General features: G+C 33.9%; 1 protein-coding gene across 18 annotated transcripts in view; it reads left to right on the top strand.

Annotated features, from left to right (window-relative positions):
* DCAF6 (DDB1 and CUL4 associated factor 6) overlaps nt 1-26,793 on the top strand; it is a 140,600-nt gene that overhangs the window by 93,188 nt on the left and 20,619 nt on the right. For 12 of the 18 annotated variants that reach the window (XM_078356344.1, XM_078356341.1, XM_078356339.1 and 9 more), the window contains 4 exons: nt 11,293-11,410; nt 15,993-16,108; nt 17,832-17,918; nt 18,144-18,471. In XM_078356344.1, the coding sequence (XP_078212470.1) occupies nt 11,293-11,410; nt 15,993-16,108; nt 17,832-17,918; nt 18,144-18,471 (649 nt within the window). Of the gene's footprint in view, nt 1-11,292; nt 11,411-15,992; nt 16,109-17,831; nt 17,919-18,143; nt 18,472-23,744; nt 23,787-26,793 lie in introns of all 18 variants that reach the window. The other 6 variants (XM_008985086.5, XM_008985085.5, XM_008985087.5 and 3 more) reach the window with 1 other exon arrangement.

Genomic DNA, 26,793 nt, shown 5'->3' with positions numbered 1-26,793 from the left:
TAATTGATTGGAAGGGGTAAAATTGAAAATGCCAAGAACTTACAAGAGGCCATTGCAGTAGTCCACCTAAGACATTAAGAAGGAGCCAACCTAAGGCAATAGTGGTGACTGGTGACAAGTGGGAAAGGACATATTTTAAAAATAGTTGAAAGGTTGAATTCATGGGACTTTGAGACTGATTAGTTAGAAATGAATGAGAGTATGATATCCAGTGTCTTGATAGGGTGATAATGAACCATCAGCCAAGATACAGTCAGGAGGAAGAGTTAATTTGAGAGGAGACAAAGGTATGTGAGTTTTTTTAAATGTTAAGTTTGAAATATCTTTGGATATCTACGTGGAGAAATCTCTTAGATGGTTGGATGGCTATATGATGCTGGGTCACCAAAGAGATCTGAGGTAGAGATAAAGATTAGGAATCATCAGTTTATAGATAGCAATTGAAACCATGGGAGTGGATGAGATTTTCTAGAAAAGGATAGGGCCGGGCACAGTGTCTCACGCCTGTAATTCCAGTACTTTGGGAGGTCAAGGCAGGTGGATTACGAGGTTAAGAGATCAAGACCATCCTGGCCAACATGGTGAAACCCTGTCTCTACTAAAAATACAAAAATTAGCCAGAATTTTGGCACACACCTGTAGTCCCAGCTATTCGGAGGCTAAGGTGGAAGAATCGCTTGAACCCGTGAGGCCGAGACTGTGCCACTGCGCTCCAGCCTGGTGACAAAGCAAGACTCTGTCTCAAAAAAAAAAATGTCAAATCAATCATGTCAAAATCAATCACATTTTTTTAAATGTTGCAACATGATTGATTCGACATTGTAGTTTGAGATATAGTAATGGTGGAAGCAGAAGCCACATAGTAGTGGTTTGAGGAAAAAAGATAGAGACATTGATATGTCTCTTTCCATAATCTCAATTAAGAATTGAAAGACAGAGCAAAGATAATGTCAGGTATAGGGGGTGGTAGGTTCGAAACTGAGCATGTTTATAGAGTAAATAGAAGGATTCTGTGTTCAAGCTGTAAGGACAGTTGATGTCCTCAGATACGCTATTATTTCAAAATTTACCAAGATTCTTGTTCTCAAGTTTTACTATGGAGAATGGAAAAAGTAATCATTTAATAAGTTTCTTTTTTGAATATATCTCTAATGATTATTTAAGCATATTTTAAATTTCTTTTTCATACTTTTAATGAAACAATACTTCTTTAAAATTGATAGTTCAGTTTTATATTTATGTCACAAAATAATTTCTTCACTGTCTTCCAGGTGCCGAAGTGCTTTTATATGTTGTTTAATTTAATTTCCCATAGCATTTTCATAGATTTCTTTTTTTGGAAGACTTACCAAGGACAAAAATATTACTAATAAAATTTTTTTTATTTTAATGGACTTGCTTACTGAAGAAAATTTTTTCTTTGAATAATTGCATACACAGTATTGAACTGGTTGAGTGAAAATAGTGTCTTTGCTTATTTATCCTGAATTTTTAACAAAAATCACAGTTTGATAGAAGCATATTTAGCCTGAATCTTCATTCATTTACGCAGCTCCCTCATTGTCTCAATAGTTTTACTTTTTTAAAGAAAATAAATTATAGGGAAATAAATGTATAACATGTGCATTGTTATTAATTGTGTCCTATTATAAAATAATTTTCAGTGTTCTCCAAATTTGGAGTTTCATGTAAATGCATTGATGGCCTTTCTGTGCTAATTATGGATAAAGTGAAATTCTGTTTGAATAAGCACAATAATGTCCATCATGCATCTTGTTTGGTTTGAACAATATGTTTTAATGGGTAGTTTTAGTTGTTTTAAATCTTTACCATAAGAGGAAAAATCCTCTTCTGACATATATATTCTCTTGCCTTGTTTATATTATTAAAACTTACAAATTTTTCCTCTTAAAAATATGTAGGCCAGCAAGTTCTCCCTTATTTTATTAAAAAAAAAAAAAACACACAACAGCAAAAAGAATCTATGATTGTTCTTTTGAGAACAGTTGACTTTTGAGAGGGTATAAGAAAGTAATTTGTCTGAGTTTTAGATTTTGGCCATGATCGAAGCAAGTTGCTTTCTATTCCTTACAGTGATTCATTAAGTGGAAGTTGACAGTGCCATCTGTTTTGAAACTTATGCCTGTAGGCAATTGTGCATCTATAGGCACTAATTTTCTGTTCTAGATTTTTAAAAATATAAACACTAATTTGTAGGCATTAAAAATATAAATGTTAATTTTCCACTATGTATCATTTTATGTAGGCTGACTATCTTTGATGTTTATAAAACATATATAGGAGACTAGTGGATCATCAAAAACCAATGAAACATTTTACTAATTCTACTAAGGCAGATTAAGAAATGGAAAAGTTGGACCTGCCATGCATTAAATATATATTACCTTAAGATTATATACTGTCACCAAATCGAAGTTTCATTTTAGTAATATTATCTAATATTATTTTAGACTTCCTTGACAATTCTAATTTTTATGAAATAAATATCTAATGATTGAAGCATGCTCTATTAATAAGAATACAAGTTCACCATTCACCACACTAGAATACATCCGTAAATAGTATATTTTAAATTCTAGTGAAATAATAAGTTAGTAAAATAAAATTTCATTCTAAATTCTTTGTATTTCTTAGAACTAATTATCAGTTACTTGGAATGAAGTAACTAATTTCTTCCTATTCCCAACTACTATGTCTTGATTGTTGCAATTAATGATATATTTGATCTTTTAAACCCTATTTAATTTATTGAGTTTTTTGTGACTAACATGATGTTAAGAATTTAACATGCACCATCTGATTTGTTCTGATAACTTAATGAAGTGAATTATCTTTATTTTACTAGTGAAGAAACTAAGACTCCAAGAGATATGTAAAGACAAGTGAAATAAGTGGTAGAGCCATATTTGTATGTCTACTTTATTAATTCAGCTGATATGTAAATGCATAAGTACTAGGAAAGGTACTAGGGTGCATGAATGGGTAACACTGCTGTCTTTTGTTCTGGGAGCATTGAGTTGACTTACAATAACCGCAACAACAACATAGACACTTAATACCACGTTTTCTTTGTACCAAACATTGCTTTGATCAATTTTTATATGTTAATGTACTTAATCCTTACCACAACCATATGTAGTTGGTATTCTTATTACCCCCATTTTTTAGATGAGGAAACTGAGGCAAAGACTGGTTAAGAAACTTGTCTAAGGTTGTACACAGCTGGTATAAGAAGTGTGTCTCAAACTCAAGCGGTCTGGCTCTGGCTTTGGTGATCGTAACCACTGTGCTTTGCCTGATCTAACAGTAAAGATGAATGGAAAAATAAAAGTGTGATAAGTATTATAAAAGGAGGGGGAAATAGCAGGTACAGTTATTTCCTGTGAAATAACTGGAGAGTGGGACTTCATTCCTTTTAGCTGAGGGCAATATAAGGCATCCCTGAGGAAGAGACATTAAGCTGAGATCTGAAAGGTGAGCCTGGATAAGTTAGGTGAAGGAACGTGAGTAAAGGGAAGCATGAATAACATATGCAGAGCCTCTGAGATGCCACATACAGGAAGACTAGAAGAATCCCAGTATGCTGGACAAACTGACCTTTTGGACATTTTTAGGTTTGGCATTTTTATTTTAAGAACAGAGGGAAGATCAGTGTTTAAAATAGGGACTATGGCTATGGCCTGATAGTCTGAATGGAGTATGGAGACTTAATTAGAGACTAAATCACTTTGGAAGTTCTCCTGGTAATAGAGAGTTTGATCTGGTGATAAGGTAGGAGAGATGTGAAGAGATTCAAGAAATATTTAGGATGTAGAATATACAGGACTTGGTAGCAGATTGAATGAGGCAGGGATTGTGGAGGAATCCAGAGTATAAGTTGCAGTAACAGCTTCAGAATTTTCTCATGAAGATAGTTTAGTCTGGAGTCTGGAAAGGCCAGGACATGTGTCTTAAATCTTTTGTAAAACAAATACACTGTTTTTACTTAGTTTATATATTTATTTGTGGTGCTTTATGGGAGGTACTGATAGAGATTAACAAGTGACTTTTTTCAGCCACTGCAAGATTAGTAGCTCATGTTTTGATTGAGTACAACTAAGTGGATGGTTATTTTCTTAAACAGGTAACCCTGGAAAAGGGATAAAGCATGGGTGGGGATGTGTAGGGGTAGGTGATCATGCACTCAGTTTTGAATGTATTGAATTTGAGTTACCTGTGTGAGATACCCAAGTGGAAAATTGGTTGGGTAGTTGCTTGTGTAAATATGGAGCTCAGAAAATATGTCAGAGCTCAAGAAGTAAATTTGGGAGTTTTTTGCATACAGATGGTAACTGAAGCCATGAAAGTAGATGGAATTAACTAGGATGAAAATAGAAGAGGACAGAGTAAGAGAGCTAAAACACCTCAAGAAAAAATTGGAAAAATTCTAAAATTAAAAGATTTTGCCAGAGAAGAGCTGGTAAAGGAGATTGAGAAGGAGCAACTAGAGAGGTGGATGACAACATAGAGCAGTGTGGTGTCTTGTGATCAAGAGAAATTTTCAAATACGAGATTTGTCTAATTGAATCCTGCTGAAAGGTCAAGTAAATTGGCTGCAAAAAAATTATCCCCTAAGTTAGTCAATGAGGGAGTGATTGATCCCATTAGTAGAACACTTTGACTAGAGTGATAGAGGCTAGATTTTAGAGTAGGAGATGAAAAAATGGAAATGAGAAGAAAAGCAATTCTATGCTTAAACCCAGGAGTCAGAGGTTGACTTGAGCCGAGATTGCGCCATTGCACTGCAGCTTAGGTGACAGAGCAGGACTCCGTCTCAAAAAAAAAAAAAAAAAAAAGCAATTCAAAACTATAAGCTAGGAGGAGGGAAGGAGAAGTGGTTAAAGGGAGTGTTCTCCTAAGCTGTCTACCTCATTTGTGTTCATCTGGAAGTCACATTTTAACTTGTTAATTTATCTACGAAATGAGAGTGTATTGATGATAGACTTTTTTTTTTTTTTTGCCAATAAAGGAGAATATACCGGAAGAAACAGTCATGAAAAAAATCCTGGGGAAGGATTTTGGCAGGGCTCATGTGCCACATGGCATGGGCATGTTTACTTTACTTTCTTTTTATACTGTTCTCCCTCTGAAAGTGAAATAGGGGATGTTTATAAAACTACTAGATCTGAAGTAGGAGAAAAGGAAGCCTAGTAGCAAAGGTCAAGTAGCTACCACATTTCAACCCATAAATTCTAAATACTGGTGGGAATGTGGAACCAAGCACAATTTCAATCTAAATGGGTATTCAAATCCTATGTTTAAGTTCAGTGCACATTTCTGTGTTACATCATAAAAAAAAAGTTCTTGGGTTAAAATTATTATGATTGACATAGAGTTGAGTTGTGATTGCCAGAAGAAAATTTTGACTGAAGGTTATATCAAAAAGATTAGATAGAATGAACTTCCTAGTAAATATCTGTGCTAAAATTGCACTTTGTTTTGTTTTGACTTGCATAATATCACTTCTATTTTATAAAGCCAGATCTGCACTAGTGTGAGCACTCATTTTTTAGAATGAGATGCCTTGCCTCACAGTTATCTGTAGGGCAGGTAGATCTTCTCTGTTAGCAGTTTACTCCTAGAAGCAGCATCTCCAGTTTGAATCCAAATATGCTTCCTTATACAGATAGTTGGAAGGAGATTTGGAGATCCTCCAGTCTGGAATCTACAGAAAAATTATCGATTCTCTGACCTATGAAAATGGAAAATTTTGCATTAGTTTAAAAACTGTGCTTGAGAAATTTACTTTTCTATACAAGTCAAGTAAATTGGAGTGCAAAATGTGACGAGATAAAATTCTTTTTTTTTTTTTTAGAATATTTCACCATATACTTAATTTCCATCTAACTTTGATTTTTAAAAAATATTTGGTATAATGGAATGGGAAATAGAATATTATTATATAATTATACATACATCGTTATACAATAGAAAACTCATTAGGTAAACAATATTTGTATATGTCCCACAGCTTATCTAAACTACTATAGTTAATTAATGTATGATTATAAAGTTATAATAGTGACCCAGCAGCAGAAAAAAATGTTGGGTAAGGTGGTTCCAAACAAATTATTGTTGCTATACCCTAATTATCTTCATTTTGAATATTTGGTTTAAATTCACATATGGGATAGATTCTCCAGGGTTATCCTCACTTAAAGTCTGAACATCCTTATCAATATTTGGATATTTAGATCTATACCAACATTTTGAACAATATTTGAATGTACAGAATACCCAGATAGCATATTTTTTTAGCTACAGTTATCACACCTTTTTTTGTATGTTTTTGAGCATTTTTTTAGAACCTCTCAATTATAATTTCATCGTGGAAATGTACAGATTAAATCATTTCAGAGTGTGTGCATTGCAAAAAATACTTTGTGATTCTTATGCAAAAGACTTGAAAGATACGTAATTAAATATATAACAGTTCAAGGAAACTGCTTTCAAATTATGTTTCAGCTCATTCTGAATTTTTTCTGAGCCAATGCACTATCCTGAAAGGGCTCTAGTAGCATTTCTGGAAAGGATCTTTTAAGTTGGTTTCCTGAATCTCAAACTGCGGACTTTTCACTTCTAATCCCCGGAAGTGAAGTCCTTTACAGTATTTTATCTTGATGTTTATGTGGTTATTGCTGTGCTTCTGAAGCATGTGTTTCAAATAAATGGTAATTTGCCTCAATGGAGACTGCTCTAAGTTGCAAATATCATAAGTTGTTCTTAATAACCATAATTACTAAGCAATATAGAATGGCTATCTAAAAACTTCAGTGTTGAACAAGTTAAAAGGGATTTTTTTCCCCCACTATATTGTGTATGTGCTGAGCACACTACAAAGAAATGTTCTCCTGTAATGTTTTTAGAGGAAGAAATAGTTCAGTCTCGACGTGCCCTAAAAGATGACACAAAATAGTTTTCCTATACAGTGATGCCAAAGTGATAATTTTGGCTACCAGAACTCTTATCAGTTATGAATGTTGTTGATATGAATTATTTATTTCTGAGGAGTAACAACACCAGCAATTGATATTTCTAAATTAAAATGTTACTTATCTAAGTAATCTTATTTTTTTCTTTGTAGTCAGATTATTTCCAAGACCATATATTAAGTAGGTACTTCATATAAAAAGAAACCTCAGCTGGACACAGTGGCTCATGCCTGTAATCCCAACACTTTGGAGTGCTGAGGAAGGAAGATCACTTGAGGCCAGGAGTTCAAGACCAGCCTGGGCAGCATAGCGAGACTCCATCTCTACAAAAAATAAAAAAAGAAGTTGGGCATGGTGACACACACCTGCAATCCTAGCTTCTTGGGAGACTGAGGCAGGAAGTTCACTTGAGCCCAGGAGTTTGAGACTGCAGTGAGTTATGAAGGTATCACCACACCAGCCTGGGTGATAGAGCAAGACCCTATCTATAGAAAGGATGGGGTGGGGGTGGGGAAGAAATCTCTGTAACTAGAGAAAAAAATTAAGCTTATTGTTATCAGTTCATTGTCTGTAAAATGGATATAACAATATGATTACAAAGGTTTTTTTTTAAAGGAATATATATATCTTGGCACATATTTATAATTGATATTTATTCATAATAATGCCCAATAAATTATAGTTATTAATATGGTGGTGCTTTCTACATAAAGCCATTTGTCTGTTTAGATGAAGTTCTAAACCCTAACGGTTTTAAATTAAAATCTACTTTTTAAACAACGTATTTATATTTTATATATATATATGCCTTATGTAAATAAGACTGAAAAATATAGTTTTTAGAATGTGTTTGCCCATCCAACTGCTGACAGAGAAGTTAGGGAACATTTAAATAGTTAATAATTTTTTAAATTTAAAGTACAAATATTTAATTTTTAAAATCTTTAAAGTAGGTCTTTCTGAAATTTGTGGTTTAAAATATGCATTTTTATCACAAACAAATGGTGAATGCATTCATTAGTAGTCCAGGAATCTTAATTCCTGAGGAAATGTAATCTGATAGGTTGTATATACCAAGTAAACTAGAATTAAAGAAGGAACAGTGAAATGGAAAAATGCTAGGAAATCAATTAAACCTTGGAATACATACTATCATTAATACTGCAGTTGGGCCAAGTGCAGTGGCTCACACCTGTAATACCAGCACTTTGAGAGGCCAAGGCAGGCAGATCACTTGAGCCCAGGAGTTGAAGACCAGCCTTGGCAACATGGCAAAACCCTGTTTATACAAAAGGTGCTAAAAATTAGCTGGGTGTGATGACATGTGCTTGTAGTCCCAGCTACTCAGGAGGCTGAGCTGGGAGAATCACCGTAGCCTGGGAAATTGAGGCTACAGTGAGCTGTGATTGCTCTACTACACTCCAACCTGGATGGTGGAGTAAGACTCTGTCTCAAAACAAAAACAATCAAACCTGCAGTTGAAGAAACCAGGCTCTTCATTGTGTTGTGTTTCTGCCAGAGACACTGTTTACTTATGTGTAGGCTGCAAGGAAGTAACTACACTCAGGGACCTGAAGTTTTTGTGAGTAACAGAAGCATTCATGTTATTTTTATAGTGATAGGCTAGTTTAACACAAGGCTGACGAATTCATTAACAACTTAAATGAACAAATTCTGGCAACTATAATCAATCATTTTATGGTTAAATGAATATTGCCAATATTTTACATGATCAATAATATGTAGATTATATTCCTGAGAGATTAAATAAGAACTTTGTAGGCCAGTCATGGTGGCTCATGCCTGTAATCTCAGCACTTTGGGAGGCCAAGATGGGTGGATCACTTGAGGTCGGGAGTTTGAGACCAGCCTGGCCAATATGGTGAAACTCTGTCACTACTAAAAATACAAAAATTAGCCGGGCATGGTGGTGGCCTTCTGTAACTCCAACTCCTCTGGAGGCTGAGGCAAGAGAATCACTGGAACTTGGGAGGCGAAGGTTGCACCATTGCACTCTAGTCTGGGCACAAAGTGAGCCTCTGTCTCAAAAAAAAAAAAAAAAACCTTTGTAGTAGATACTGTGGGAGGAAAGCTTTAATTATCATTAACCATCTTAGAAAGCTTCTTGCTTTTGATGGGGAACTTGTATAAATAAAATATTTTCTGCTCTGTTCTGATCTCTTAATAGCTGTTTGTTTACTATAGTATATTCCTATGGCCATGGCATATAGATATCTATAACTGTCTCTTTAATTTTCCTCAAAAGGAAAGTTTTCATATATCATTTAAATTCCACAAGACTTCTCATAACTTATGAAGTCTTAACTGTAACCAAGATGGATCTAAGAAATTCAGTCTTACACTTCTCTCACACCTGCTTTTGTTTTCTATTCCGTCTTTACTTTAAAAGAAAAATAAATAGCAAAAAACTTTATATAATTTTATGAGAGAAAATGAAAAAACTAGCCCCAACTCTGCCTCTCAGTTTCCTTAATTATCCAGTCATCCAGTCTTTAGCTGTCTGTTCCCATCTATTCCAGAAGCCCAAAGACAGCAGTGATGAAACAAAAATCTCAGTAACCTAACTAAAGAATAAGAAAAAACTGTGTGGACAAATGACTAGCAAACAGCAAATTTTTGAAAGAGGGTCAAGGCAACAGCAGATGTCTCCTTCATAAGTTTATATAAGCTAGGCCTTTTAATTCAGTTATTTTATCAGAATGCCATTTGGTAAAATACCTCCTCCAAAACAGTGAATGTAATACTAAATCTTTGCAAGTTGGAATGGGTTATTAGTTTATTTCCAACAGTTGTTTAAATCAAAGACATAATCATAGCAAAAATAGTACAGAAACAAAGTGACTTTACCATTTGGAATGTCAGGTTTATGTTTCACACTATTTTCAAATAGCAATTCCATAGGACAGGATTTCTCATAAGTTAGAAGTTAAGACATGAGAATTGATACTAAGTTTTATTATCAGCTTGACTCTTGTGGAATAACTTTTCTGCTGCAGTACTGTATTTGAAGTCTTGTTCATTGTCTTTTCACAGAATAAAAGCTAGAACAGAGGTTCTACAAGATTCTCCCCCCCCCCTTTTTTTTTTAATTGACATGGGGTCTCACCCAGACTCACTCGAATTCCTGGGCTTAAAAGTTTCTCCAATCACTGAGCCCAGCTGAGATTCTCTTACTGAGTGCTCCAGCATCTTCAAGAGGAATGAAAAAACATATAAGTCCTTCACTGCAATAGAAAGTAGATCAAACAATAAAAAAGTCCTAAGTAACTTTGCTTTTATGAAATTGTAATTGTCTTTGTTGTTATTTTTCAAGATAAGTTTATTTTTAGTATTAAATCAGTCCTTGAACTGGTATCAAGAAAAAAGATTATCTCACAGAAGAATTTTCTTTCTGCAAGCTACCGGCAGAAATGTCACGTTTGATCATGGATCCATTTGTATTGCCCATGTATTTTAATGTTTCCCAAGCTGTTGTCTTTGAATATCCATGTACTCTTTTTTTTGGGTGGTGGGGAAGGTTGCTTTAAATACTCTATTAATTTGTGTAGAGTTTCTTGATTTTGTCATTTAAAAAAGATTTCATACACTGAAATAGATGTATATTATAGACATCACCTATAGACTTTTAAAATGAAATTGTTGTTTCCACAATTAAACATTCCTTGCAAGATTACAGGAAGAGAAACCAAAATATACCAAAATACAGAGTATTTTAGAAAATATCAAAACACAGTAAATACCCCCTTTCCCCATCAAGTGCACACTATGATTCCTCCCTAAATTATAAACCTATGAGTTTGAAAGAACAGAAAGAATTTGATAACATTTCATTGTAGCAAAGTTTTTGCCAAACAGCTTTTCGAAGAGCCCTTGTATCTTACAACTCGTGTTTCTGAAGGAGCCAAAATTAGTTGTTATTGATGCTGTAGCAGCTGAGGAATTACAAGCATTCTTTTAAATAAGGGTACCAGTTTGTAACCTATGTCATTGCATGTTAATACTTTTTGATTCCCCTAATGACTAAATATGGTTCTCAATGTGTGTGATTTCCGTCTAAATCAAAGGGAGTCATGTACACAAAGCTAGAATTTGATGCAGTGCTACTTTGAAATATAAGGAGTATTTCTACACTTGCCTTCGAATTTTAAATGAGAACCATAAGAGATGTGAAAAAGAATTGTGACAAGGACAACCTAACATAAGCTTTATAAATTTTAGGAAATGTCATCTTTTTACTGGTTTCAGAGACTTTTTCAAATGTTTTAAACACAATTTTCAGATAACAATAATGAAAAGCTGAGCCCCAAACCAGGGACAGGTGAACCAGTTTTAAGTTTGCACTACAGCACAGAAGGAACAACTACAAGCACAATAAAACTGAACTTTACAGATGAATGGTAAGTTAATATTTTTGTAAAGATGTTCTTAGCCATTTTGTAGGATTGTATTAGATTTTAATTGTTAACACTTCATCATCTTTATGTTGTGTTTTGCTATAAGGTATTGGTTCTCAAAGTTTAATGTGCTTCAGAATCACTGAGAGAGTTTGTTGAAATGCATATTACTGGACCCCACTCTCAGAATTAGGTTTGGGGTCGGGGTCTAAGAATTTGCATTATGAAAAACTTTCCAGATGATGTCGATTCTGCTCATCCTAGAATAGTTCTTCTGATAGAAAATGCAAAAGATAATAATTAATCACCTGTAGAAAATTAGTGCAAAAATATGAACAATATTTTGGAATTTTTTGCAGTCGTGGTCCTAGGTAGGTGTATATGTATGATTTTTGTTTGAGTTTTAGAATATAATTTTAGTGCAACTAAATGTACTGTGTTTTCCCCTGCATTTGTTTGATTTAACTTTGTAATAAATATTCGCATGTTACTACTTAGTTTTAATAAACATTATTTTACTAGCTATGTAATAGTCCATCAAGTAGATGTACCATAGTTTACTTAGCCATTTCCCTTTAATTAGGCAGTACATTTCTTTACCATTTTTTACTAAATAAAGCTTTAATGAATATATTTGTTTATAAAGCTTTTTCCTGCCTTCAAGATTATTTGAGAGGTATTTCAGAAATGAACAATTTCTAGATTAAAAGATATTGCCAAATTATTTCCAAAAGAATCTTTGTTTACTGTGTTCCTACTAGGCACATATGGAATTATACAATTTACTGTCTCCAGGCTAGTGTTCAATATATTATTTATTTTTAACTTGTATATTTGATTTAAAAATACTTTTAGTATTTATTTAATTGATTACTAGTAAGGTTGAACTTTTTCTTTATTTAATGGTTATATAGCTTCTCTTTAATAACCTTTCTGATCGTATTTATTGTTCATTAATGAAATTTTACATTTAAAAAAGCAAGTTATGTAAGCTTTTTATACTCTTTCCCACTCTTTCATGACCATTCGATTGAGAGAGCATATAAAATTTTTAATTTAAATTTAGGAATAGTAATATATTAATATATTGATATAGTATTTCTTAATATGTAATAGTTATATTTCTTAATATGTAATAGTTATATTTCTTAATATATAATTATATATTTGTTAATATATAATTATATCAATTGTTTTATGACCAATATATTAATATTCATAATTAATATATTGATTGATTGTTCATAATTAATATATTATATTAATATATTTAATATTTAATTGTATATTAATATATGATCATGTTATCTGTTACTATAATATATGTAATATAATGTGGTTATAGACTGTCTATTAATATGTAATGAATTATATGTTGATATGTGACATTATGTTTATTCAAATTCACTGGTTTCCATTTGTATGTATGTATGTATGTATGTATGTATTTTACATTAAAATATTTGATTAAGTGGGATCTTAAAATACTATTGGCTATCTTCTATGTTCCAGGGACTATTCTAGACATTGGAAATACTTCAGTGAAAAAAATACCGAAAGAAACCCCTGCTTTATTGGGCTTACATTCTAGATGGAGAAAGTTTACTATAAACATAATAAATAAATGTGTCATATGGTATGTTAGAAGGTACTAAGTACAATGGAGGAAAATAGAGCAGGTAAAGGTGATTGGGAAACTTAGGCATCATTGAGAAGGTGGCATTTGGGCAAAATGTCACTTGAAGAGTGAGAAGGAGTGAGCCATGTATGTATATCTAGGAGAAGATCAGTTGGGGCAGGGAGAAAACCAGTACAAATGCTCTGAAGCAGAAGCATCAGACCTAGTATGTTCAAGGATCTTAACAAGACCAGTGTAGCTGCAGAGGAGGGACCAGTGGAGAGAGGAGTAGTAGATATGTTCAGCCAGGATATTGAGGAGGATATTTAAAAGGAGAAGGATACTTCTGATTATTGTGTTGAGCATGTGCCATAAGTAGAAACCAGAAGAACGGTTAAAAAGCTGTGGCAGTGAGAAAGATGAGAGAGAGGTGGTGATGGCTTAGACAAGGATGGGAGCAGTGGAGGTGGTTAAAAAAAAAAAAGATTGGATTCTAGATATATATTTGAGGGTGCAGTCAGTAGGACTTCTCTATAAACCTTAGTGCCTCACCATTTTAAAATCATGATGTTTGTGGCCCTTTTTCTTAATACATAATTTAAGATGATAGAAGGTCATCATACTTACCATGTCTTTTCCATTCTCATGTTTCTGTACATAAGGACCTGGCATCTTCTGAGGAATATTATCTAAACATTTTGGTTTTTTTGTTTGTTTGTTTTTAGAGAAAATCATTAGTCCCATTCTTCTTTTGAATGCTACTTTTCCTTCTCTAAAAACTGACCATGAGTTATATTCTCATTCATCAGTTTCTTATTTCTTTGTCAGAAAAGCAGTTAGCATTTTTATTATTATAAAAGTCAGCATTCACTGTAAAAACAAACAAACAGAACTTAAAAAAATAAAAGTATACAGTCTTTTCCATCTATACCAGCATTGTGTCTTGCTTTTATTTTAGTTTCTTTGGTGACAGATGAGGCAATAGAACATGCTAAGAGCTTGGACTCTGAACTTGGCAAGCTTTTGAACCTCTCTAAATCTCAAATTTTCTCCCTTGAAAATGGGCATATTTAATAGAACCTACTTCATAGGTTTAGTGTGAAGATTTAATGAGATAAAGCAGAGAAAGTACATAGCACTTACTAGCACGTTGACTGGCACCTGAGAAGGTTCTCAGTAATTGTTAGCTACAGTTCTCTCTCATCTTTTGTAAATTGTCTTTCAGATACTTTGCCCAGTTTTCTACCATGTTGGTTATCTTTTTCTTATTGATTTATTAGAGCTATTTACTTAGAATTAAATGAGGATTATAACAGTTGCCTTTCATTTGTTTTAAATATTTTTCCCAATTTGGTGTTTGTTTTTCAGTTTATTTACAGGGATTTTGCTTTATGGTTTCTGCCTGTGGTATCTTGCAAAGGAAAGCCTTGTTATGCCTAAAATTGAGGGAAAAGCTTCATATTCCTCTCATATTTTCTGTAATTTGGTATCCAAAACTATATATTCCTTCTAGAATTTATTTTTCTGTGATATATAATATGAAGCCATAGCTTTGGTTTTACCACGTGGCTGTTCCCTTGTCTCAGTACCGTTTATTGAACAATCTTTTCATTTCTGTGTGATTTAAAATGCCATGTTAACATTTGCTAAATGTATGTATTCAGTTACTATATCTTTTCCACTAATATGTCTCTATTCCTACTCAGTATCATAATATTTTAATTATCGTGATGTATACACTGAGTATTTTATTCATGCCTGAGTCATAGCTTTCTCAATGGAAAAAATAAATATATATGTCACATTAGTTTTTCTTTGCCAGTTATATATTCCTTTCTGGTAAAAAAGAAATACATGTTTAACACACACACACACACACACACACACACACACTTCAGTATAAAAGATTTACCTGCAGTAATTCTACTACTTCTACTGATATGACACTCAACACTGGTGCATAGTCTTCCTGACATTTTTCTCTGCATATACACACCCATATGAATATACAATTTTATTTAAATACTATTATATATGTACTTTCTTTTTTTAAAAAGTCAAATTGGCTTTTGCAATCAGCCTAAAAGAGTTTTTATCATGGCAGAAAGTCTATGGTAGTTTGTACTGTTTATTGACTGGTATTTGTCTATAATTAATGTTTTTTTAAGTTATTGTAACTTTTTTTCTTGTTCACATTTATTTTAAACTTAAAGAATTGTTGCATTTCTATGAATATAATTTAAATCTCAGTCAGATTGTTATACATGGCCTCTTTCTCATTCAGTCCTCTTCTCACATATATGCCATGATTTGTCACAGAATACTCATTGTAAATTATTTTTTTAAATTGGCCTCATATTCCACTATAGCCAGAAATGCTAATAGAACTATGGTCGTCCTCAGGTGTGTATTAAAACTGAAGCAGAAAATATTACCCTGTCCTTTACAGAACCATGATGCTCAGTCACCTGCCATATTTGGACAGCAAATCAGAACTGGAAGTGACCCACAGGGAGCATTCAAAAGACCAAAGAAATGGCCAGGCTTTTGTTCAAGTATTAATTTAAAAGTAGCCTGGAATAACAGAGTCTTAAAGGGGATATGATAAAAATCTGTATAACCATTAAGGATTTGGATATGGTGAAACATCTGTAGTGAAGACAAAAAAGGAGACAATGTAGTTCACTTAAAATTCAATACACAAACATGTAGAAATACATAGTAGATAATTGAAGGATCCAAACAGTGGTGAATCTTTTTTTTAAGAGTAAAGTGTGTTGTGTTATGATAGTCATCTTGATTTGTTTGAAATGATTTTTACAAATGCTATTAAAATAATAAATCATACATTTTATTTGTATTGTGAATTTTTTGATCTACCTCTCTAGTTGTAAAATACAAAAATTATCCTAAAAGATCATATTTATTAACTTATTGGTGGAATCACTTATCTTGTTTTGATGATAGGAGCAGTATAGCATCAAGTTCTAGAGGCATTGGGAGCCACTGCAAATCTGAGGGTCAGGAGGAATCTTTGGTCCCACATAGCTCAATGCAACCACCAGAAGGAGACAATGAAACAAGTAAGGTGTTATTTTGCTTTTGTTGTTATAAAACCCCATCATTGGATGTTTACCTACTTTTCTGTTCCCTTTGATGCTGTATTTTTGTTTCTTGTTTTTAATAAATTAATTTTGCTTCTGTAGTCCAGCTGTTAAACTGATAAACAGCAGATCCAAAAGATGGGGACCTTAAGCAGTTAAAATAAGGAGACACAGTGGCCAGGATAGGTGTTCATCATACCGTAAATGGATGAGATACAAATGTTAGTTTGAATTAATCTTTGTCATTTTTTATACCTAGCAGTGAAATCCACTGTATCTGTCTTGATTGTGTAAGTGGTTTATGGAGGGAGAAAAAAGGAATAACATCTAAACAGGTTACAAATGAATCTGTTTAATACATGAAGTACCACTTACGGGATTTTTCAGAATCTTTTTCTAATAGAATATTTTTGTATGACAATTATATGAAATTTAATGTCTAGCACAGAGACTAGAACACAGTAGATGTTCAGTAAATGCTTGATACATGAAGGAACAAATGAATCATATTTCTTATAAATGTGTAGGTACCTTAGTATAACAGAGTTTAAAATGAAATATGTGTAAGACAGCTATCTGGTAAGCAAATATCCAATAAGGAACAGGAAATACTGATCCTTCATGCATTTCACAATTAAATTCTAGGATTAATTATTTTCAATGGCCAAAATAGAATTTATAGTATGTTCAGCTTAACTACTTGTTCATGATAGTTTAGATTTTACCAAATATATGATAGAGGGGCAGAAAAATGCTCAGTTTTAGATTTTGGGAAGATTAGTAAAATTCAGGATCAAGTAATGTTAGCTGTAAAGGATCATCTAAAGCAGATTCTGCATGTGGAGTTCATGAAGCTCAATGCCTGGACTTCAGGAAGAAGCAGTGGTCCCGTCCGTTCATGATAGTATTTGTACAATTTTGTGTGCAAATATATATTTGCCTTGTACTAAGGGGAGGTTTTAGCTGAATGTCAAAAGTTCCTGTGACTCAGAAAGGGTTAAGACCATTTAGCCATAGGAAAGCTGGAGTATTAAGTCGATGTTTACTTTTCTTTCTTCCTTTCTTTCTTTTCTGAGATAGAGTCTTGCCCTGTTGCCCAGACTAGAGTGCAGTGCGCAATCTCAGCTCACTGCAACCTCTTCCCTACGGGTTCAAGTGATTCTCCTGTCTCGGCGTCCCAAGTAGCTGGGATTACAGGTGCCTGCCACCGCACCCAGCTAATTTTTGTATTTTAGGTAGAGACAGGGTTTCACCATCTTGGCCAGGCTGGTCTCGAAGTCCTGACCTCGTGATCCACCCACCTCGGCCTCCCAAAGTGCTGGGATTACAGGCGTGAGCAACCGTGCCTGGCTGATGTTTACTTTTCTACAAAAAATTGGATTTAATGATAAATTTTGCCCTATATGTCCATGGGTTCCATGGAAATACTCCCTCCCAGAAAGCAATATGACAATAAAAAAGAGCAGAGATTTAAAAATAATAACAGCCTAGCAACTGTTTACGTAGTACTTACATTGTATTAGGTATTATAAGTAATCTAGAGATGATTTGCAGTATAAGGAAGGATATACACAGGTTATATGCAAATATTATGCCAGTATATATGAGGGATTGAGGATCTACAGATTTTGGTATTTTCAGCAGTTTTAGAACTAATCCCTCACAGATACCAAGGGATGACTGTAATTTGGTTTATTTCCAGAAGCTCCTGAAGAATCATCAGAGGATGTTACAAAATATCAGGAAGAAGCGTCGGCAGAAAACCCAGTTCAGAACCATATCAATATAGGTTAGTTGCTCCCTTTAGATAAATGCTTTGTATGGGAAAATAAAAAGCCTTAATTTCTGTTCATCTCTAGAGTTAGAGGTCATATCCAAATGTGTTGTGGAATTTCCCCCCCCCTTATAAGAGGAATTAGACATCATATTAGAATGTTTGTCAGTTCCTAAGTTAGGTTAAATAATTAATATTGCTCACATTACCACCTGTTAATGCAACTTTATTTTCTAACAGCACAATCAGATAAGTTCACAGCCAAGCCATTGGATTCCAACTCAGGAGAAAGAAATGAGCTCAATCTTGATATCCCTTGTGGAGTTCCGGAAGAATCTACTTCATCTGAAAAAGCCAAGGAACCAGAAACTTCAGATCAGACTAGCACTGAGAGTGCTACCAATGAAAATAACACCAATCTTGAGCCTCAGATCCAAACAGAAGCCATTGGGCCTTCAGCTCATGAAGAAACATCTGCTAGGGACTCTGCTCTCCAGGACACAGATGACAGTGATGATGACCCAGTCCTGATCCCAGGTGCAAGGTATCGAGCAGGACCTGGTGATAGGTTGGTAAATTTTTAATTAACATGAACTGTAAAAAATATATTTCATAAGGATTTGTTTGAAGTCATGTAAGGGAGTCTCTCCATTTTTGACCATTCCTTCCTCTAAGGGTGTCTCATTCATATAACCTTAGAGAAACTTTACAGTTTACTGTAAATCATTTTACATATTACGTTGTTTGAACACTATGCATTAATAGGGAAATGAAAAGTATTCATTGCTCCATATCTCTAGCACTGAGGTTGCTTCTGAATTTACAGATCAAGAGAAAAGAATGTCAAACCTTTATGAAGTCAAGGTTATACTTAGCTGTCAGATTATCTTCTAGATATCCAGGCCTTTATCAGTTTTGTTTTGGTTTTAATATTAATTTTTTCTTCTTTTCTATTTACCTTAGATTAAGGTAGTGTGTTAGTAGTTCTCTTTTTGAGAACACTGTTTTTCTTTGATTTCTACTAAACTTAGTGACTGAATTTAGAAAATGAAAAAAGATACCAAGTAAGTATTGTAGCAGCAATAAAAAAATTGAATTGCCAACATGTTTAAATAGTTTTCTATATTTTATGTGATTGCAAGGATATATTTTCTTTTGTGGGAGATAAAATAAATATTAAAAGTATACTGCATTTCATACTTAGAACTGTTTCTATTATTAGTGCTGTCATATTTCATTGCTAAATTCTATCCGCTTCCAGAGAATGTAGTTTTAATCTTAAAATCCTAGTTTACAAAGGAGTGAGATTCTATTTGAAATATTTCATGCTTGTAATGCCTAATATATTGCTGTTATAAGATACCCTAAAGTATCTGTCAACTGAGAAATATAATGGAAGATTCGTATACCACTCATAGTCAAGAAAGAGCATAATGATGGGTTTGAATACTGGTTTCCCCACTTACCAGTAGTGTTTTCTCATTCAGATTATTTAATGACTCTTAAAGATTTAGTCTCCTTATCTATAAAATAGGTTTATGATTATCTAAAATTATTATAAGAATTTGGAGCCATATCTAGCAGTCAGTCAACCATGATGTGACCTGGCTCATGTTAATAGCACTAAATAAATGACAGCTGTATTAAACAATCACGACAGTCTATGAGGCCACTTTAATTTTTAAAAGAATTACAGTAGAATGACTCGAGGGATAAAGACCGACAGAAGAGGGACAAAAATCCTGAAGAGGATAGCTTGCATTTCAGGGGAACTGTCTTTTCTTAACTATGAAAGAGTACGTTTCTTTCTTTAGTCATATTTGGGAAATGTTTACTTTGCCAAGGTAAACATTTTTTAATAGCTGTCAACAAGAATTTCCCCTCATATTTATACTAAGAGATTAATCAAACATCTTCTCTTTAACTGTACAGATTAATCTTGAGCATTCTTAATATATATTTTAGGCAAGTAAGACTTAGTTCTATTTTTTTCCATACAAGAGGGAGTTCCTTAGAATGTCATTACCACTTAATATATGCAGATGAGGTTAGCAAGTTTAGCACATTTTGAAAATCAAACTGATCATTTCCAAAACCCACCCAGGGTAGAGAGCTAGTTTCTATAATTTAATTAAGCTTATACATTTATGGCCTTCCATTTTTTCTATATTAACGTAGTGTGGAACATGATGCTAAGGTCATAATTGAAAATAAAATTTAAGTGTCCAGTTTCTAGTAATGTTTTTCATAGGTATTAGACACTTAGAGAAAATCATAACTATTTAGCAGCTTCTATGCAGGCTAATTATAACGCCTTTATACCAAGCTTGCTTTATAGCTGAGGAAACTTAGGTGCTAAGCAAAGGGTTTTGTATATTCTAGACCTAAGGAGTTTTGTTTTTTGAAATGCAGTACTATAACATTAATGAGAAAGGAGGATTTGAGGGAGGGTGGGTCCTGGAGAATACAGAACTGTAATCTTTTTATAGAGCTTTATCATTTTCATAATACGTAGATGATTTATATGTTTTAGGGATTCTTTTAGCATTTGGATCTGCCACAACTTTAGTTCCCAATAGCCTCATTGACCCAGGAAACCCAGGTGCTGAACTAGACTAGCAGAATCTTTTAGAAGTTCCAGTACAGCATCCTGGAACTGAACCCACTTCGTGCTGCATATACTCTTGAATTCATACTCTCATGATTAGATCCAGATTTGAAACTATTCTGAGATCATATTTAGTTCCTTGGTTTTTAAAAATTAAATATTATTTAATATTCTGTACACTCATTTGAGTATTTAGCCTGTGTTGGTCCTGTATGTTATTTTGTTTTGTAAGATATAGTAGTAAACTTCCTGAAAGAGTAACAAAAGAATAATACAATTCTTATCCCTCAAGAAAATTATGAATGAGAGAACAAACACCCAAGCCATTTATAGGAACATAGAGAATATTTAATATATGGATAAGTACATTTATGTGTGTGTGTGTGTGTGTGTGTGTGTGTGTGTGTGTATAAAGATGTGCATACTGAGGTGATTCAAAAGTGATTAGAGTGACAATTACATTAATTTTCCTTTGAGATTTGCTTTATTTTCTAGCTCTTTACCAAATACTTGTAAATGGTGAAATATCCTCTAACTTACATCTAAATCATTTTTATAATTCTTAACTTTTTTGTCACCGTCTTGATTTAATCTTGAACAACTATAAAAAGTATACTTTTAATATTTCTGCACTTTTCTAAGGGCTTTTCATCATTGACATTCCTGCCAGTTTATCTTACTTCTCAATTTGGAGGAGTAGATATGTTGACTTTTATTCTAGAGAGAAAGTTTAAGAGATTTTGCTTCTTAAGAACATGAAAAGAATCACTTACCAGCTTGTAATTAGTTATATGATTTTGGAGAATTCTGTTTCCTAAGACACGAAGGGTTGTGAAGCTCTATTGCAAAAATTATACCATTTGGTTCCTAGAGTCCAAGGATACATTCCACACATGGATGAAATGCCCACGTAAAAGGATGCATATCTTAAAGTTTCCTCCATGCTGCCATTTGCAAAGCCTAGTCAATATTAGTTTAGTTGGGGATAGAGAAGTGGTTCTAAAGTTTAAATATTATGAAAAGTGTGCACTTAATTAGATTTGTACTTTATATGAAGAACTATGTAGTTGACCTCATCAGTTTTTGTTCCAAATTGAATTTTTAAAATGAAGCTTTAAAAGGCTTTATAGCTAAGTCGTTTCGGACACACATTTACTAAAAATATCAGAACAGTTCTTTGCAATATAAAGTAATTTTTTAAAATATTTGCATTCTTATAATTTGGTTAAATAAATATGACCCAGGTTTTCACTTTTGGGCTGAGATCAAGCATGAGAAGGAAATGTCTTAGAAAATGAAGACCTTAACAACTAATATAGATATTTTTAAATGGAATACTCTCCTCAATAACTACAGCAAGTCTATATAAATGTAACTGGGAGTCTATAGCAGAGCAACAGACTTACTTGTAAAGAGCCATATAGTAAATATTTTAGGCTTTGCTGTACAGGAGACAAAATGGAGACCATTATGGTAGGTACTTATATGACCATTTAAAATGTAACCATTTAAAAATGTACAAACTATTCTTAGCCTAAGGTTCATTTCAAAAATGGCATTTGGCAGAGATCTAGCCCAAGAGCCACACCTTGCAAATACCTGCTCTATAGTAATCAGTATTATAGAGAGAAGTCAAACTGTAGTCTGTGGTAAAATGCTTCTGTTGGCAGAAATCCAGAGTTTAAAACAATGAAATCTATGAATCTCCACGTTTGGGTTCCCTTTAACTTTGTGTAAGGCAAGAATATAGAATGGGAAATGGGAAATAAATTGATAAAAGAAAGAAATGTATGTACTCTAATCATGGTATTTAAAAAACTAAAATTAGTCCTAATGTCAAAAATAAGTCTGATTCATTTAGGAAAAAAGCAAAACAAAACAAAAAATTAGTATGTGTATCTCTTAGTGATTTTATATGCTGTATTATTTATTTCATTTTGTTTTATTTTTTGACAAGACAAGACAAGAGTCTTGCCCTGTTGCCCAGGCTGGAGTGTAGTGGTATAATCATAGTTCACTGTAACCTCATACTCCTGGGCTCAAGAGATCCTCCTCCCTCAGTCTCCCAAGTAGCTGGAATTACAGGTGCATGTTGCAACACTCTGCTAATTTTTTTTTTTTTTTGAGTTTTAGAAGAGACAGAGTCTTACTATGTTGACCAGGCTGGTCTTGAACTACTGGCCTCAAGCCTCAGCCTCCCAAAGTGCTGGGGAACTACGGGAATGAGCCACCATGCTGGCCATATGCTAGATTAAGAAACATGAATAAGTGCCCTTGAAAGGAATGTGATTGAGTTCTCTGTTTAGATAATTTTCATGTAATTTTTTTTCACAATGCCAAATCTATTGTAAATGATTTGCTGGCCTGGTTGGTAGCTCTTACTCTTTTTAAATCCAAGAGAAACCCTAAATTACTCTCTGAAAAATACACAAACATCTAAGAAAGCTTCCTGAATAAGTCCTCACATAGTCTTGAATAGTTTTTAATTATAGTCTCAGGATGATCTAACAATTTTTTCCCTAAAGGATATTAATCCTATATTGCCCTTTAATAACTTTAAAAAGTATTATTTTTATAAAAATTTGGTTCCATATTCCTACTGTGGACCATGGAGCATAGCCCTCACTGTTAAAGCCAAAATTCCTTGTACTGTAAATTTGGCAGCATTTATTCAGTCGTCATTATAACTGCTCTTTCCATGTTTCTTACTATTGCCGTTTACTCTTTATTAAAGAAAATTGCAGAAAGAAAAGAAGTAGTCAAAAGAACTGGACTCCTAGGGAGTTAAAAGCCCTGTTATTCTTTGCTTACTTGTTACATAGTCTTGTGATTAGGCCAAGTGAGTCGGTTTAGGGCTTAATTATTTTTCCAAAGAGCTCCTCAGCCTTGAGGAGCATAATGTAGGTGTTCCAGTGGATGGTATTTATAATGAGCCAGTGCAGTTCCCCATACTGTGAGAGGATTGGGTTCTGATTTATTTAAAAGATAAAAGGGATTAAGTGCAATGTCTTTTTTCTATTCTGTCTTCAATTAGTGTTTCTGTTTCCTTAATTTCTTCATATACATTTAATTGACTGACATATTTCTTGCTTATGCCCTAAGTCACAAAGGGAAACTAAAGTTTTCTTTTAGATTGAGATGATGGATAATAAAAAGGGTGACCTTAATGCTTTAAGTATTTGGTTCTTTGAAGTCTTTGTAAGTGATTTCAGTTATTGTGTTCCCTTCACTAGATTTAATATCAGAGGAACAACAATAGGTGATAGAATAATGAGGTAATTCAATATGTTCCTTCATTATTTTTTTTTATGATGGATTTGCCAGGTCCTCTTTTGCCACAGCTAACCATCTTTTCTATTAACAGTTAATACTTCCTTTGAACTTACTGAACTCTAAGTGCTAAGCATTGTAAAGCAGGTCGCTTTCCACAAACTATATTTAGCTGCATGCACTGCATGGGAATAGAATGAAACGAAGTTTCCTGTGTGCAGATATAACTGATGTTCACTTCAAATGTGTCATATGACAAAGTAACTATAATCTGAAATGATGTACTTTAAATATCAGTTACTCTTTTTGGATATTTTGTTGAAGAATGCAATTTATGTTTTTTTAAATTTGGGATAACAATTATCAACTTTTTCTTAGTCATTTATGCTCCTTTTCTTTGAGCTCAATAACTAAAATGTACTTGAGTCTAAATCTGTGTATAGATTTCTGATTTTTGAAAGAAAGTTGTTTCCTTATCAATTAGAACTAGTCTCACATATCAAGATGATATGTAATCCTCAACCACTTCTCTAATTTGAAGTCTGACAATGAGGCATATTTTTGAGTAGATCTTTAAAGTGAGCCTCAATCACATCAGTTACCTACTAAAAAGCTGGTTTGCTGACAAAATCAACCTTGTACTTAATTCTAGAGGTATATATCTGTTTTGTTTTTTGAGACGGAGTCTCTCTCTGTCGCTAGGCTGGAGTGCAGTGACGCGATCTCAGCTCACTGCAACCTCTGCCTCCTGGGTTTAAGTGATTCTCCTGCCTCGGCCTCCCAAATAGTTGGGATTACAGGCATATGCCATCATGCCCGGCTAATTTTTGTCTTTTTAGTAGAGGTGGGGTTTCATCATGATGGCCAGGATGGTCTCGATCTCGGCCTCCCAAAGTGCTGGGATTACAGGCATAAGCCACCACACCCAGCCGCATATTATCTGTTATTTACCATCAGTTTCTAAAACAGAGTTGAACTTGAAGCCTATAGAAGCAATCAGAAATGTAAAATTTGCAGAGTTCCCAATGAAAAACGCAGAAGTCATGGAATTAGCCAAAAAATATCATAGATACATAGAAAGTTTTGGTTATGGTTCATTCTCAGGAGGATTCTCATCTACAAGTCTCAAGCTTGTTTTTGCTTTTTTGTTGTTGTTTCTAGGCTGTTTTAACATTAAGGTATATTTGAAGTAATTTTTGCAAATTATTACTAGTTGTTACATTCTTCCTTTTTTTTTCTGAGACAGAGTCTTGCTCTGTTGCCCAGGCTGGAGTGCAGTGGGGCAGTCCTGGCTCACTACAACCTCTGCCGCTTGAGTTCAAGTGATTCTTCTACCTCAGCCTCCTGAGTATCTGGGATTACAGGTGCCTGCCATCATGCCCAGCTAAGTTTTGTATTTTTAGTAGAGACAGGATTGGTCACCATGTTGGCCAGGCTGGGCTTGAACTACTGAGATCAAGTGATCTTCTCACCTTGGCTTCCAAAGTGCTGGGATTATAGGTGTGAGCCACTGCACCCGGCCTAGTTATCACTTCCTAATTAATTATATGACAATAAAATGGAATTTGTTTCAGAGTTTTTCGATATTCTGATTTATACTTTTAATCCTAAGTATGCAAAGCTGGTTTCTGCTTTTACAATGAAAATTGCAACTATAAAGTGCCATGATGCTTTGAGTTTTAGAAAAGCTAAAACACTAAAGTGGAGATTATCTTGAACTGATAAACAATGGTAATGCAGAAAATTTAACAGTTACCCCCGTATGGAGTGAATGAGGTAAGACTCATTCTTCTGTACCTCACTTATTTCTTATGTAGAGATTATCTGGTAGAAATTTCTAATTACAAGGCAATATTGTCCTGCCACTGAACACGTTTGTTCTGCTTCTTCTTTTAGCAATTGGAGATGTTCAAGAATGTAAGCTTCTGCTTAAGATAGACAAAATTAGAAAAATAAAATTATCACAGATGTTTATATGTATTGCCTTATGACTAGTCTTCATTAGGGACTGTCTTACAATGTTCGGGGAATGTGTTTTACTATAAGATGCTAAGATTCTGAATGATAGGTACCATATTTCTTTGAATAATAAAATGTTAGTCATCTCCGATTCTTCATTCTACTTTTATTATCTCATCACCTCTTACCTGATCTATTGAGGAAGTTCTCCAACTCCCTCTACTCCTGCTTTCAGTGGTTCTGCATTGTTTATGATATAAAGAAAAAACAAACCCAGCTTCCTTGCGTGGTATATAGAGCACTTCATATTATAGCTACTGCCAAAAATTGATTATGCTCTCTACATTGCCATACTTGGAGTGTCGCTGAATACATTACGCTGCCTTATCCAGCATATCTTTATATACTCTGAACCCTCTAACAGGAAAGACCTCCCCTCACTATCACCATTATTTGGGTCACCTCATCTTTCAACACCTTAAGCTACTTTTCCTGGATATATGGATATTCCCTAATCAAAAATACGAGCCCTTATATACACCTACTGTACCACCTATCACAGTTCATTGTATATTTGTATGTTTTCATATGTAAGAATGTAAGCACCTTGAAGGCCAGTATAATACATACATGCATACAGAAATAAAAGTTGGCAGAGACACCTTTTTGTCAAAAACTCTAACTAAATTTTTATTCATATCTCCCTGCTTGATCTGGGTTTTTGCTTTCTTTCTATGCTTCCTAAAACTTGAATAAGAAGCCAGTGAATCATTGTTGGAGGGGTCCCACAGCCTCCCCACACATTTGATGGCTTGCTATAAGACTCAGAAGAATCAAAGACACGTTAATCATGGCTGTGGTTTATTATGGCAAAGAATAAAGATCAGACAGAGTGGGAGAATCCAAGCACAATGTTCCAAAATTCTCCCTTTCAGAATGTGCACGTCCCTCCCCAATAAAATATAATAATACTTGTGTAGTTTTTCTGCCCTGGGGAATCCTGCTTATAACTCAGAATGCAGGGTGTTTACTGGGGCTGGTCATATAGACACC

Source organism: Callithrix jacchus, chromosome 18 (genome assembly GCF_049354715.1).
Source record: "Callithrix jacchus isolate 240 chromosome 18, calJac240_pri, whole genome shotgun sequence".
Lineage (NCBI taxonomy): Eukaryota > Metazoa > Chordata > Mammalia > Primates > Cebidae > Callithrix > Callithrix jacchus.
This window is presented reverse-complemented; position numbering and strand designations above follow the sequence as displayed.